This window comes from Panthera leo, chromosome D3 (genome assembly GCF_018350215.1).
Source record: "Panthera leo isolate Ple1 chromosome D3, P.leo_Ple1_pat1.1, whole genome shotgun sequence".
In the NCBI taxonomy this organism is placed as follows: domain Eukaryota; kingdom Metazoa; phylum Chordata; class Mammalia; order Carnivora; family Felidae; genus Panthera; species Panthera leo.
The window spans coordinates 5,986,308-5,999,198 of NC_056690.1; the positions used below are offsets into that span (position 1 = coordinate 5,986,308).

At 47.3% G+C, this 12,891-nt stretch overlaps 1 protein-coding gene across 1 annotated transcript in view; it reads right to left on the reverse strand.

The window, feature by feature from the left end:
- The window catches only part of DNAH10 (dynein axonemal heavy chain 10), a 151,903-nt gene that overhangs the window by 68,649 nt on the left and 70,363 nt on the right, over positions 1–12,891 (reverse strand). Inside the window, 7 exon segments of the mRNA XM_042909590.1 lie at positions 320–503; positions 602–871; positions 3,105–3,328; positions 6,097–6,330; positions 7,940–8,062; positions 10,315–10,548; positions 12,223–12,376. Of these exon segments, the coding sequence (XP_042765524.1) occupies positions 320–503; positions 602–871; positions 3,105–3,328; positions 6,097–6,330; positions 7,940–8,062; positions 10,315–10,548; positions 12,223–12,376 (1,423 nt within the window).

The following is a 12,891-nucleotide window of genomic DNA, read 5'->3' on the forward strand; positions in this document are numbered from 1 at the left end:
TTGTGACCACGTCATTTCCAACCCCGGCCTCTCTTAACATCACCTTTCCTGTATCTCCGTGTCCTCTCCTCTTCTCACAAGGACACCAGTCATTGGCTACAGGGCCCTAATCCAGGGTGTTCCCAACCCCTGACTAATTAAATCCGCAAAGACCCCATTTCTAAATAAGGTCACCTTGTGAGGTTCCGAGCGGACGTCAATCGGGAGGGAGGGGACACGGGTCAACCCGGTACAGTGTCTCCGATCACCCTAATCCTGCTCAGCGAGACACCCGTAACCACAGGCAGCCGATAACCACAAGGTCCAGGAGGCCAGTCACCTGAGTAAGGGTCAGGTAAATCCGGTCTGTGAGCGGCGTAATGACCAGCCTCCCGTTCAAACCCATGTACTCGTATCCGTAGCCGAAGGTGCCAGTGCACTGGCGGATGTTCAGCTCGTCCGGCCCCCGGTCCCAGTAAAACCGCAGCTGACTTTCCCATTCAAACTCCCGGGCATCGAGGATGCTGGAAGGTGACAAGCGGGAGACGCGGTCAGAGAGGCAGCGAGACGAAGCGCGGGGCCGGACGCGCCGTGAGACACCGGCGCCCCGGAAGGGCCTCACCTGCTTCTTATGAAGGAGTCGACTATATCTCTGGCGTGAACGTCGATGATGAGGACCGTGTTGTATTTCTTCCTGTCGTTTCTGCTTAAGGACATGGTGATCCGAGTGACCAGCTGGTCAATCTGCTCGTGCATCTTCTTGCCATAGTCCTTCATGGCCTGCTTCTCCCCTTTCTGCACTTTGCGGAAGACATCCTCCACTTCCCACGTCCACCACACCTGGCTGGCGGCCAGCACCACCATCCCCTGGTATAGGAGCATCCAGTCGACTCTAAAGGGGAAACAGCGCGCCTGCTCGAGGGACTGGTACCAGACAACAGCCCCTGGAAGAATTTAGTTCTTTGATCTGGAATGGGCAAAGGCAAAGAAAGGGCTCTAGGCAAGCAGATGGCAAGAAGTCTCCCGGATAGACAGGAAAAGCCCGAGCCGACCACACGCGCACATGAGACCGTGACAGCTGACCGTGTAGGGAGCTGCTAGATCGCTTTGAAAAGACGCCTTTATAGACCTTTCAGAATGACTTCATATTATGGGAACATTATGAGAATGTCTACATTTTGGGGATGCCTGGGTGGCTCAGTCCGTGAAGCGTCTGACTTCAGCTCAGGTCGTGATCTCAGAGTTCATGGGTTCGAGCCCCACCTCGGGCTCTGTGCTGACAGCTCAGAGCCTGGAGCCTGCTTCGGATTCTGTGTCTCTGTCTCTCTCTCTCTCTCTGTCTCTCCCCTGCTCATTCTCGGTCTCACTCTTTCTCCCTCAAAAATAAACGTTAAAAATTAAAAAAATAAATAAATAACAGACCCAGAGCTATAAGTTCCAATCCAGGAAAAGTGACTGTGAATTACTACGTCATTATCCTGATGACATACAATTAATGGCAAAATAAATTTAAAAGTGTATTTAAAACAAAAAAAAGATCAGGCTTTACCACCTTGCTTTAAAGTTGTATAGCACCTCGAAAACCTAAGTAGTATCTATAATTATGACCCCTGCACACTAGATAAAGGTGATGGGGAACCTAGGAAGCTGGAAATCAGGAGAGGCAGAAGCAAGCCGAGCAGAGAAAATAACATGACTCAGGGCACAGCTAAGGTGACCATGATGGCGTCTGGCAAATCCCGGGACGGGGGTGCTTTCTGGGGCTGTGTATCCCTGGGCCTGTCTTCTCAGTGAAGCCAAAACACGTCTGCTCAAATAAACCAATGCACTCATTTCAACTAGTCACCCTTGTCGTTAGAAACGACAGTGCCCGAGCGGAGGGGATTTGGGGAGGAAAGGAGTAATACAGACACATCGGGCTCCCTTCCCTGTCTCCCACCAACCACACGCTGTGACACACAGCAGCACCCTGGCAACGTGGCAGTTATGACGTCGAGAAAACTAACACTGGCGTAAAATTCTTCTGATCTGGGGTCATTAAGGAGACTGCAGAATGCTCCGTGATCACCTCTCCTGGGGGCCGGTGATTTCTGTCTCGTTCAGTTTTGTATGAGCATCTGGCACAGCGATCAGCTCAGAGCAGGAATCCGATTAATAGTAGGTCAATTAATGAATATGGCTGATAACGTACAGGAGCTGCCTCCTACCAGTTCACGAGAGTTTACTGCCAAATACTCGGGAATTTTGCAGGCTGATGTTCAAACCACTTCCATTACTCCGCTAGCTTTGAAATCAGCCATGGTGGGAGTATCTACACTATGTAAATTGACAAACTCTCTAAATCGAAGGTTTTTTGTTTGTTTGTTTGCTTCAGAAAACCAGCTTGATGACCAGCACACTACTGAAGATATCTACGTATACTGGATACACATAAGGACATACACCAATTTTTATAGCACCTAAAAAATAGGATCATAACGATCCAACTATAATGCTATTCTCTGATCATTTAACTAGATGTTTTTCAGCGTCTAAAGTCAAAGGGACAGCACTCTTAAAATAATAATGGAGATTTTATGTCTGCCATCAAGGCCCTGCCAAATATATTCCTGGGAGTCCCGCCTAAATCTAATGGCACAAGTCATCCAAAGATGTCGTATGTACCACACATTAAAGCCAGCCCTTTTCTCGATGAAAGGCAGGCGTGGCTCAGCTTGGTGCCTGGAAGCTTCTCAGGCCAGAAAAATCAAGGCGTGATTGACATCGGTTAAATATCTTAGAAACGACTTTATACGTTTCTGTCGGGTCACCAGGTCAGTGGTTCTCACGCCTGAGTGTGCTCAGAATCCCCGGGGAGGAGCTTATAAGATACACAGATGGCCCCGTGGGGCTGAGGTGGAGTCCGTCCCAGGAATTTGCATTTGTCACAAGCCCCCAGTACCGCACTTTGAGAAGTCCTGAGTTAGGCGATCCTTGAAAGACGGACAAGGCGCGGGCTAACTTAGCTATTCCAAGAAAAGAAAACTTCATTTGGAATGTCACTCAATCTACCCCAAGCCTTTAATATTAATCCATTATGACTGCTAATAGAATAAAGTGACACACGTTCACAGTTACGACCCTACCTGCTTCTGTCTTCACAGTATCTAAAAATAGCCTCTTTGGTAATCAGCCGGTTGGTCCTCCGCATTTCGTTCAAAACCGCTGTCATCCAGTCCTCCACGCGCCCCTCGGCCCGTATGACCTTCCGGAACTCCATGACTTCGCCCTCTGCTGAGATCATGGCGGACGCCAGCTTTTCTCCACCGTCCCCGTCATTAAACCTCAGCAGTGCTATGTTGTCATACATCTGCAACACAGGGGAGAGTCCACTCTGCGATCCGGGCGCTGGACGGTGGAGTCCAAGAATGGCCCGCAGCCAGCCCCCCACCACGCACGGGAGCCCCCGGGACACCAGCACCAAATAGGCGTCCGCTCGCCCAGCTGCTCATTCCAGCAGCACGCTTTGGGTGCGCGCGTCTATCCCGCACTGTGCGAAGGTCTGTTTGGGGCTAAAAAGGAAAGGAAAGGAAAAGAAGACGCACTCCCTCCCCACACACGAGATTCTAGAGTACATGCGGGTACAGAGAGGTATCTGGACAGAAGAGGCCCGGTGACAAAATGGCCCAGGGCTGAGGAGTCAGAGACGTGCCTGAATCCCTCCCCCACAGCCCAGCTGGGTGACTTTGGACAAGTTGCTTCTCCTCTCTCAGCCTGGAAGAGACGTAATCATGGCACTTACAAGATGAGGTCGGAAGGGTCACCTCAAACACCGTGCAAGATATGCCTCCAGCACATTCAACACTGGCCATTTGTTGCCTGTCAGCACTGTTCTTGATCCGGAATGATACTCGGGGGGAAAATGAGTCTTTCAGGACCCAGGGTATAAGACTAGGCACTCCGCGTGTCAGAGAGGAGAAGGAAAAGGCAACAGGCTTTAAACAATAAAGCCAGAGGGTCTGCAAAAGGGGCCACTGGTAAATGAAGTACTACGATATACACTTTTCTAAAACAGTAAAATATTTTTTTTTTGAAAGTGGTAACAAAATATAAACCTCTTCCGGGATGCCCGGGTGGCTCAGTCGATTAAGCCTCCAACTCTTGATTTCGGCTCAGGTCGTCATCTCGTGGTTCGTGGGATCAAGCCCTGCATCCGGCTCTGATCTAGGCTGGAGCCTGCTTGAGATCCTCTCTCTCCCTCTCTGCCCCTCCCCCGCTTGTTCTCCCTCTCTCTCTCTCTCTCAAAAATAAACAAACATTATATACATATATATGGGCGCCAGGGTGGCTCAGTCGGTTAAGCATCTGACTTCGGCTCAGGTCATGATCTCATGGTCCGTGAGTTCAAGCCCCGTGTTGGGCTCTGTGCTGACAGCTGGGAGCCTGGAGCCTGCTTCGGATTCTGTGCCTCCTTCTCTCTCTGCCCCTCCCCCGCTCATGCTCGCTCTCTCTCTCTCTCTCTCTCTCTCTCAAAAATAAAGATTAAAATTTTTTTAAATAAAAAAATTACACACACACACACACACACACACACACACATCTCCCCTTTGAGAAAAAAAAGACAAAAATCAAAGACACAAATTTTGGTTTAGGAAGGAAATCCGCATTAACTAAAGGGGAAGTATGGAGTTATGTACTTGATCCCAAACGCTTTGTTTATCTGGAATAAAGGAATTATTCCACAACACCGATTCAAAGCCACAAATGATTCTGCCCCCAGGGGACACTGGGCAACATCAGGAGACATTTTTGGTTGTCATAACCGGACAGCGATGCTCCTGGCGTCTGGTGGGTAGAGGCCAGGGATGCTGCTGAGCGTCCCACAGCGTACAGGACAGCCCCCAATCCCCGACACACATGCGCACACACACAGAGCCAAGAATTATCTGGCCCAGTGACCAACACTGCCACAGCTGGGAAGCCCTACCCGAGGGCTGATACTAAATATGCAGCTTTGACCAGCTGATCAAGATTCGTTCTGGCCATGCTCTAGCCGTCTATCACCAGAGACAGTTTGATCTGTTGCGTTTCCTGCCAGTCGGTATTGTTCGCAGATACACATGCGTTTATGTACAAGTATGAAAATGGGCTGGAATGAATCACTGCAAACTCATGACAGTGGCTGCCTCTTGAAGGGGGAGTAAGGATTGTGATGGGGGCAAAGAGGATGGCAACTTTCTCTCTACAGCTTTGTCTCACAAAGAGGGTGTAGAGAAGCAAACAGGACTAACTGGTAACAAGTTAGTTACCAGTCAATTCTGGGTGGTGGATAAGGTAATGTTAGCCAACATTATGAGACGGTCACCGAGTACTTTACACATACGAACTCATTTCATCTTAAGAACAACTCCACTGAAGCAGGTAACTATTGGGTTTTCCCCATTTGCAGACAGGAACCTGATGCCCAGAGGGGTTAAGTAACTTGCCAAAAGTCACACGGCAAATCTGTGTAGACCTGGGATTTGAACCCAGGCAATCTGAGTCCAGAGTCCACATGCCGAAGCACTGTCCTGTACCACCTCTCTGCTTATTATATTAGTCTTTGTGCATTGCTATATTCTTTTTAGTTTCTCCAAAAAAAAGAAAAGAAAAGAAAAGTGTTTTGGGGCTATAGAAAAAGAGCAACAAACAACAGTGGGATTTTTTGTAATTTCAGGCTATAGTGGATTTCATCAGATTTATGTTTCAGATGAAAGCCCAGCACCATTTCTGTCTTTAATTTTTTTTAAACTATTTTCTAAATTTATTTGCGAGATTGAGAGTGAGCGGGGGAGGGAGGGGGAGGGGGAGGGGGAGGGAGAGGGGGAGAGAGAGAGAGAGAGAGAGAGAGAGAGAGAGAGAGAGAGAGAGAGAGAGAATCACAAGCTCAGTCCACGCTCAGCACAGAGCCTGATGCGGGGCTCGAGCCCACGAACCATGAAATCACGACCTGAGCCGAGACCAAGAGCCGGTCGCTTGACGGACCGAGCGCCCGCCCCCCGCGCCCGCAGCGGTTCGGAGATCTGGGACGGAGCGAACCGCGGCTGCGGAGCTTCCGCGGCGGCTTGGCGGCTTCCGGCGGGGCGGCGGGGGGCGCACCTTGATCATGTGCTCCTGGACGCACAGCGGGTCGCTGCTCCCGAGGATGCTGAGCAGCTCGTCGTCAGAAATGAAGAAGAACCTCGGGAAAGCGTTTCTCTTGGAGTCCAGGTAGTCGTTTAAGCTCTTCTGGCACTTCTCCAGGCCCTCGCTGATGTTCTGCAGGTCGCCCAGCCGGTTCTGGGCCTCGCAGCATCTCTTGATCACGGGGTCCTTTAAGGTCTCGCCCATGATCTGCACGAGGGCGAGAGGGGAGCCGTCGGGCCGGGCCAGCGGGATCGCCGCTCGGCGCCGGCTCGACAGACGACAGAACCAACAGACACCCGGACCGCAGCCCTCCGGGGCCCAACGCGGCAGAAACGTGGCACGTTTAAATAAGCATCCCCCGAGCCCCTCCCAGCGAACTACGTGCCGTTTACTTATTTCCGGTGTTCACTTTGTCCTCCTTCCCCGTAGAAGGCCAGCGGTCTGGGGTAGAGGTTTTTAAGCTCTTTTGCTCACGGACAGGCCCCGCGCGCCAGCACCAGCGCACAGAAGAGCCTCGGGGAACGTGGGCTGGATGGACGAAAGCGGCACGTCTGCTCTGGGCAGCGCGTATGTTCCGGAACGTTCACTAGCACCCTTCAGAATGGCCAAGGGGGGAGGGGGAAGGGAACTATCCTAAACGTCCAGGAATAGGAACTTAGGTCAGTCACTGGCTGTAAGTGATCATTTAGATGTTCACCTATTGACAGATATGTCAAAAATGTTTAAAAAAAATTTTAAATGATCACATGGGTAAGAATGATGTTATTTTGTGGAATATTTATTTATAATATTTATGTATGTGTTTACATAGGAATGAACAAATTCTGGAAAGATACATGTTAAACTGTCAACATGGTAATCTTGGGTATGAGATTGTAGGTATTTTTTGCCTTTTTTTCTTTTACTTTTTTTATAGTATCTAAATCCTTCTATAATAAATAGGTATCCATCGTGTGATTTTTTCTTAAGTTTAAAAAAAAGCTTATGCAAATGAATAAGAAAATGTTGTAAACTCTAATGGATAAAGGAGACCCAAATGTGAACCAGCCCCTCCTAACTGGAGAGCACTGCAGACCGCTGAGCAGCACAGCCCCGAGGCTCTGGGTTAAAACCCCCACCCCTAATTACTAGGGGCAGTGATGACGGACACAACCCTTTCCTGGAAGGACTCTGCACTGAGCACTACGCCTTCACGGGCAATTTACCTTCCAACAGCCCCTCGTAAGATATTCATCCTAAACGTGCAAAAGGCACGAGGCACAAGCCCACAGATTATTTATGAATGCAACGAATTCCCCTTTGAACAAGATGTCTCATTACTAGACGACAGTCATCTAATGTCAAGCCACTCAATGGAACGGTATATAAAGGCATTCAAATCCCTTCTCAGTTTCATCATATGAAGTGCATTTCTTATAACATCAAAAGAAAATTATGAGAAAATTATATAAAATGTCGTTATCGTCGTGTTTTTAAATTCATGTACACAGGAAAAAAAAAAGAAGCATATGGCATACTGCAGTGGTCATGTCAATGTGACGGAACTCTGGAAGATACATTTTTTTCTACCTTTCCGCATTTTCCAGGCTTTTTAAGTGTTACTTTTATAATGAAAAATAAATACAAAAAAGTTTCAGTGCCAGATGCCAGTGGCTTGATACCCAAGAGAAATTTTTACTGAACGGATTAAGGTCATATATAATGATTTAAGAAATTCAGAAGCTACTTAATAGACAAAATACTACATGCAGAAACATAAGTAAAAGTATCTCTCATCAGTGTCCTTTCACGACTAAAATAGAAGCCAGTCACTTGCCCTTTTAAATACTCTGTCGATGTTGTCAAACTTCTTTGCCTCATCTGGAAGTTGCGACCTGATGTCTCCACCGATAAAAATGCTTTCAAGATACATCCATTTCCTCTGAACCAGCATCCAAATCTGGAAATGCACAACATCAACGTCAGCATGGGTACCTCGAGGTACGTATGGCAAAATCCCACCCTAACGCGGGACAGACACACATCGACTCAGGTCAAAAGTGTTCCCAGGCAAGGTGGCAGAGCGAGTGCATACCCTCCTTTCCAAATACACAAGAATGATGGACAAAGTAGAGCTATGTATTTTAAGGTACACGGCCACACTCAAAAGCAAAGAAAACTCTTCACCAGCCCAAGACAGGGAGGAAGCTTCTACTTGTGAGCAGGGGTTGGAGAGCCTCGTTAAGGAGAGGAATAAAGGGCAGACCATAAAGAAGCCCGCGCAAAAACTGAGCCAAACGCTATGTGACCCACGACTGCACCCACAAGGCATAGACCCAACAGAACCGAAAACGGGGACTCAAAAAATAGTTGTACGTGAATGCTCACGGCAGAACTCTGCTCATCAGCCAAGAGGTGGAAATAACCCAATGGCTGCCAACGGAAGAACGAACACCCAAAATGTGGTCTCTCCACACAGCGGACTTATGAGTCAGCCATAAAAAGGAATGAGGCACTGATACCCGCTACAACGTGCATGAACCTTGAAAACAGGACGCTGTGGAGCCCCTGGGTGGCTCAGTCCGTTTAGCGTCTGACTCTTGGTTTGGGCTCAGATCATGAACTTGCAGTTTGTGAGTTCAAGCCCTGTACTGGGCTCCATCTGATGGCGCAGAGCCTGCTTGGCATTCTCTCCCTCTCTCTCTGCCCCGCCCCTGCTCACTCACTCTGTCTCTCCCTCAAAATTAATAAACTTTAAAAAAATTAAAAAAGAAAATAGGACGCTAAGTGAAAGAAGCCAGACACAGAAGGCCACACGTTACGTGATTCCATTTGTGTGAAATGTCCAAAATAGATTAATTCAGACAGGAAACAGATCAGTGGTGGCCAGGGGCTAGAGGGACAGAGAAACGTAAGTGACTGCTTCTAACGGGTATGAGATTTTCTTCTGAGATGATGAAAATGTTCTGGAACTAGTCAGGGGCATGGTTGCACAACATTGTGAATGTACTAAATGCCATGAAATTGTGCACTTTAAAGCGATTAATTTCATGTTATGTAAATTTCACTTCTATTTTTTAAAAAACATTTACTAAAGAAAAAAAAACAGTACTATGTCCTACCTAATGAAAAGCCATAGATTAAAAAATAAAAAAGCAAGCAAAGGAAGGAAGCACACGTGTGAGAGGGGTGAGGGCCTGGACCACACCCCCTAGCCAGTCCCATGGAACAGGCACTTGCCTATAGTCTGGGGAGGGGGAAAGAGACAGCAAAAATGGTGAGATGAGGGGCGCCCAGTGGCTCAGCCGGTTAAGCGTCCAACGTCAGCTCAGGTCATGAGCTCACAATTTGTGGGTTCCGGCCCCGGGTCAGGCTCTGTGCTGACAGCTCGGAGCCTAGAACCTGCTTCGGATTCTGTGTCTCCCTCTCTCTCTGCCCCTCCCCTGCTCGTGCTCTGTGTCTTTCTCTCTCTCTCTCTCTCAAAAATAAACAAACATTTTAAAAAATGGTGAGATGAACCTGGGTTGCTCACAGAGGTCTGAACTAGTATCTCCCACAAAAGAAGAAAGCCCCAAGCCACCTTGTTCAGTGCCAACCTACAAAAACATGTGACAAAGTGAAGCAAGCACAGGTAAAAACCTGTTATGTGAGATGAACTTTAAAAATAAATAAATCACAAAAGAGAAAAACCCACTATCATGAAAGATGGTCACGTACACACACACAAAAGAGGAAAATCCTGGCTTGAGAAAAGAATAAATATGGAGAAATCTGAAAAGGGCTTTAAATATGTTTGAATTCTTCAGTGTGATAAAGGAGGTAAAAGTATATCCTGGCAACAAGAACAGGACAGAATTAAACAAGAATAGGGACAGATGAGCGGGTTCAAGCCCCTCGTCAGGCTCTGCACGACAGCTCGGAGCCTGCTTAGGATTTTCTGTCTCCCTCTCTCTCTGCCCCTCCCCCACTCGTACTTCTCTGTCTCTCTCAAAGACAAAATAAACTTTATATAAAAAAAAATAGGGACATATGAAAAAGAAGAATTGTGGAATTTAAAAATGCATTTGTTGAAATAAAAACCCAGATGGACTCCTGTAATCGTGCCCACACACACCCCAAAATACATCAACCCAGAAAAAGTATGTCAGAGAGTCATCAGTGTCTGAGCAGAAAGTCTTCTCATACAAAAGTGCTTTCCTGGTTTTCTCTCACCTCAATGACTTCCCCTATTAGAGAAAGTGTTTTTTCCCATTTGTGAACAGTTTGCAGAAAAGGCCCCACAAATCTGCTTCCTGAGATGCTTTGGAGGTTGACCGTGTTGTCGTCAAGGCACTGGATGATTTCGTCCACCGATCCCAAGATGTAGCCTCGCTCCTGTGTGCCTTTGTAATACTTGACCACGGTGAACTTCATGCTTTCCCACGTGTCCAAGATTTCCTTCACAGCCTGGTCAGGAATACGAAAAGAGTGGTTCGGACACATACGTTGGAAAAACAGAACTCCAAACCCCACAGCAACTTCCTGAGCTTGCCTTTGGTCAACTGCTCAAGCCAGAGTCTGTGTCAGTTTCCCAGGTAAGTGGAGAGCCTGTCACGGTGACCCTGGTCATTATTTACCAAGCACTTGCATACGTGATCACCTTCGGTGCCCAAAGCACCCTAGTGAAGTAAGGGCTATTACCCACGTTTTAGAGCGATGGGAACTGGGTGCTCAAAGAGCAGCTCGGCCAGTTCACTTGGCTCTAGAACCAGGGTCTAAGTCTCCTAGTCTGCCTCTTGCATACCTGGGAGGTCCTGCTCCCGTGTTTACTGTTAAGCAAGAAAATCAAATTACAGAATAATATGCCTACTTATGATTATATTTTCAGAAAGCAGCTGCATCGCTATTTACATGTATGTGTGTATGATGTGTATGTGCACACGTATACATGGTGTCGTGTACCTGTGTCTATGTGGTAGGAGCATTTATGTACACGTGCGTGCATGTGCATGTATGTATATGAGTATATACACTGTGCAGGTACGTTGACACGTTTGTGTGACTATTTGTATAGTGTGCGCATATGTGTATATGCATGTGGATGCATGTGTCTCCCCTGCGTTTTTACATATACGCTGAGATAATTATCTTCAGGTGGCAGAATTGTGATTTGTCAGTTTTGTACCATCAACATCCATTCTGTCTTTAATAAATACATTGGAGGTGAAATGATAATTTAGAACAACAAAAATTTAACCAAGGCAGAAGCCCTATTTCTTAAGCAAATAATTCTTGTTTTCATTTTTTATTACTTTGTTGTTTTTGAGAAAGAAAGAGTACTAGCAGGAGAGAGGGGCAGAGAGAGAGAATCCCAAGCAGGCTCCACACTCAGCATAGAGCTCGACTTGGGCCTCAATCTTAGGACTGTGAGATCATGACCTGGGCTGAAATTAAGAGAGACAAGGGGTACCTGGATGGCTCAATCGGTTAGGCATCCGACTTCAGCTCAGGTCATGATCCCGCAGTTTGTGGGTTCAAGCCCTGCATCGGGCTCTGTGCTGATGGCTCGGAGCCTGGAGCCTGCTTCAGATTCTGTGTCTCCCTGTCTCTCTGGTCCCCTTCTGTTTGTGCTCGCTCGCTCTCACTCTCTCTCCAAAATAAATAAATGTAAAAGAGAGAGAGAGAGAGAGAGCCAGATGCTTAACTGACTGAGCCACCCAGACTCCCCTAGAGCAAATAATTCTTTATTACTCAAATACAAGCACTAGAACAAACAATTTTCTCTTGGCGTTAAAAAAATAATTCTCTGTGGGGCGCCTGGGTGGCTTGGTCAGTTGAGCGTCCGACTTCGTTCGGCTCAGGTCATGATCTCATGGTCCGTGGGTTCGAGCCCCGCATCGGGCTCTGTGCTGACAGCTCAGAGCCTGGAGCCTGTTTCGGATTCTGTGTCTCCCTCTCTCTGTGACCTCCCCCGTTCATGCTCTGTCTCTGTCTCAAAAATAAATAAACGTTAAAAAAAAATAATAATTAAAAAAAAATAATTCTCTGAAACTAATAACACTGTATGTTAACTATACTGGAATTCAAATAAATTAAGATAAAAATAGTTTTCTTTTCTAAGCTGTTTTATACCCGCCTTACTTTCTCAATGGCGATCTCCTTGATGGCAGCCGTTACGATCTCACTGAGAACATCCGTGTGTTTGTGAAGTTCCATGGCAAACATGTTCTCCAAGGTGAACGTCTCTGTCATTTCAAACGTTACGCCTGTTTTTTCCATAAGTTCTTTCCAATGCCTGAAAGCACCCGCATTAAAACCTTTGTGCTTCCTGGATTCAGTGATGGATTTCATTATTCCCACTTAAATCACAGGACGAACCCCATTCATTGAGGACATCATTGGAATCGCATCTCCAAAGTTTTCCAAAATCCCCCTGGCTTCCAGAATCGAACCCAGGAAACAACCTCCATCAAGAAACACTCTTGCATGGCTAGTCTTCCCAACCACGTAAGAAAATAGGCAGCTTTTGACTTTTTGGAACCTGCTTCCGTCACAGAGTCTATATATAGACTAGTGATCTTGACCTCTGTCGGCTCACTCAGCCTGTTTGAGACCCCGGTGAAAGCTGTGAGCTGCCGTGCATTTGGTCAGTATTTATCTCACTCTTAGATCTGCGCCAGGCAGTGGGCTAGCCGTCAGAGGTGCCCGTGACAAAGGGCAAGGCTCCTGCCCACGGGAACGCTACCACGTCCTCGGGGACACGGCCAGCACACGCTAACACAAATCTGTGCGTTAAATAATCACAAATTG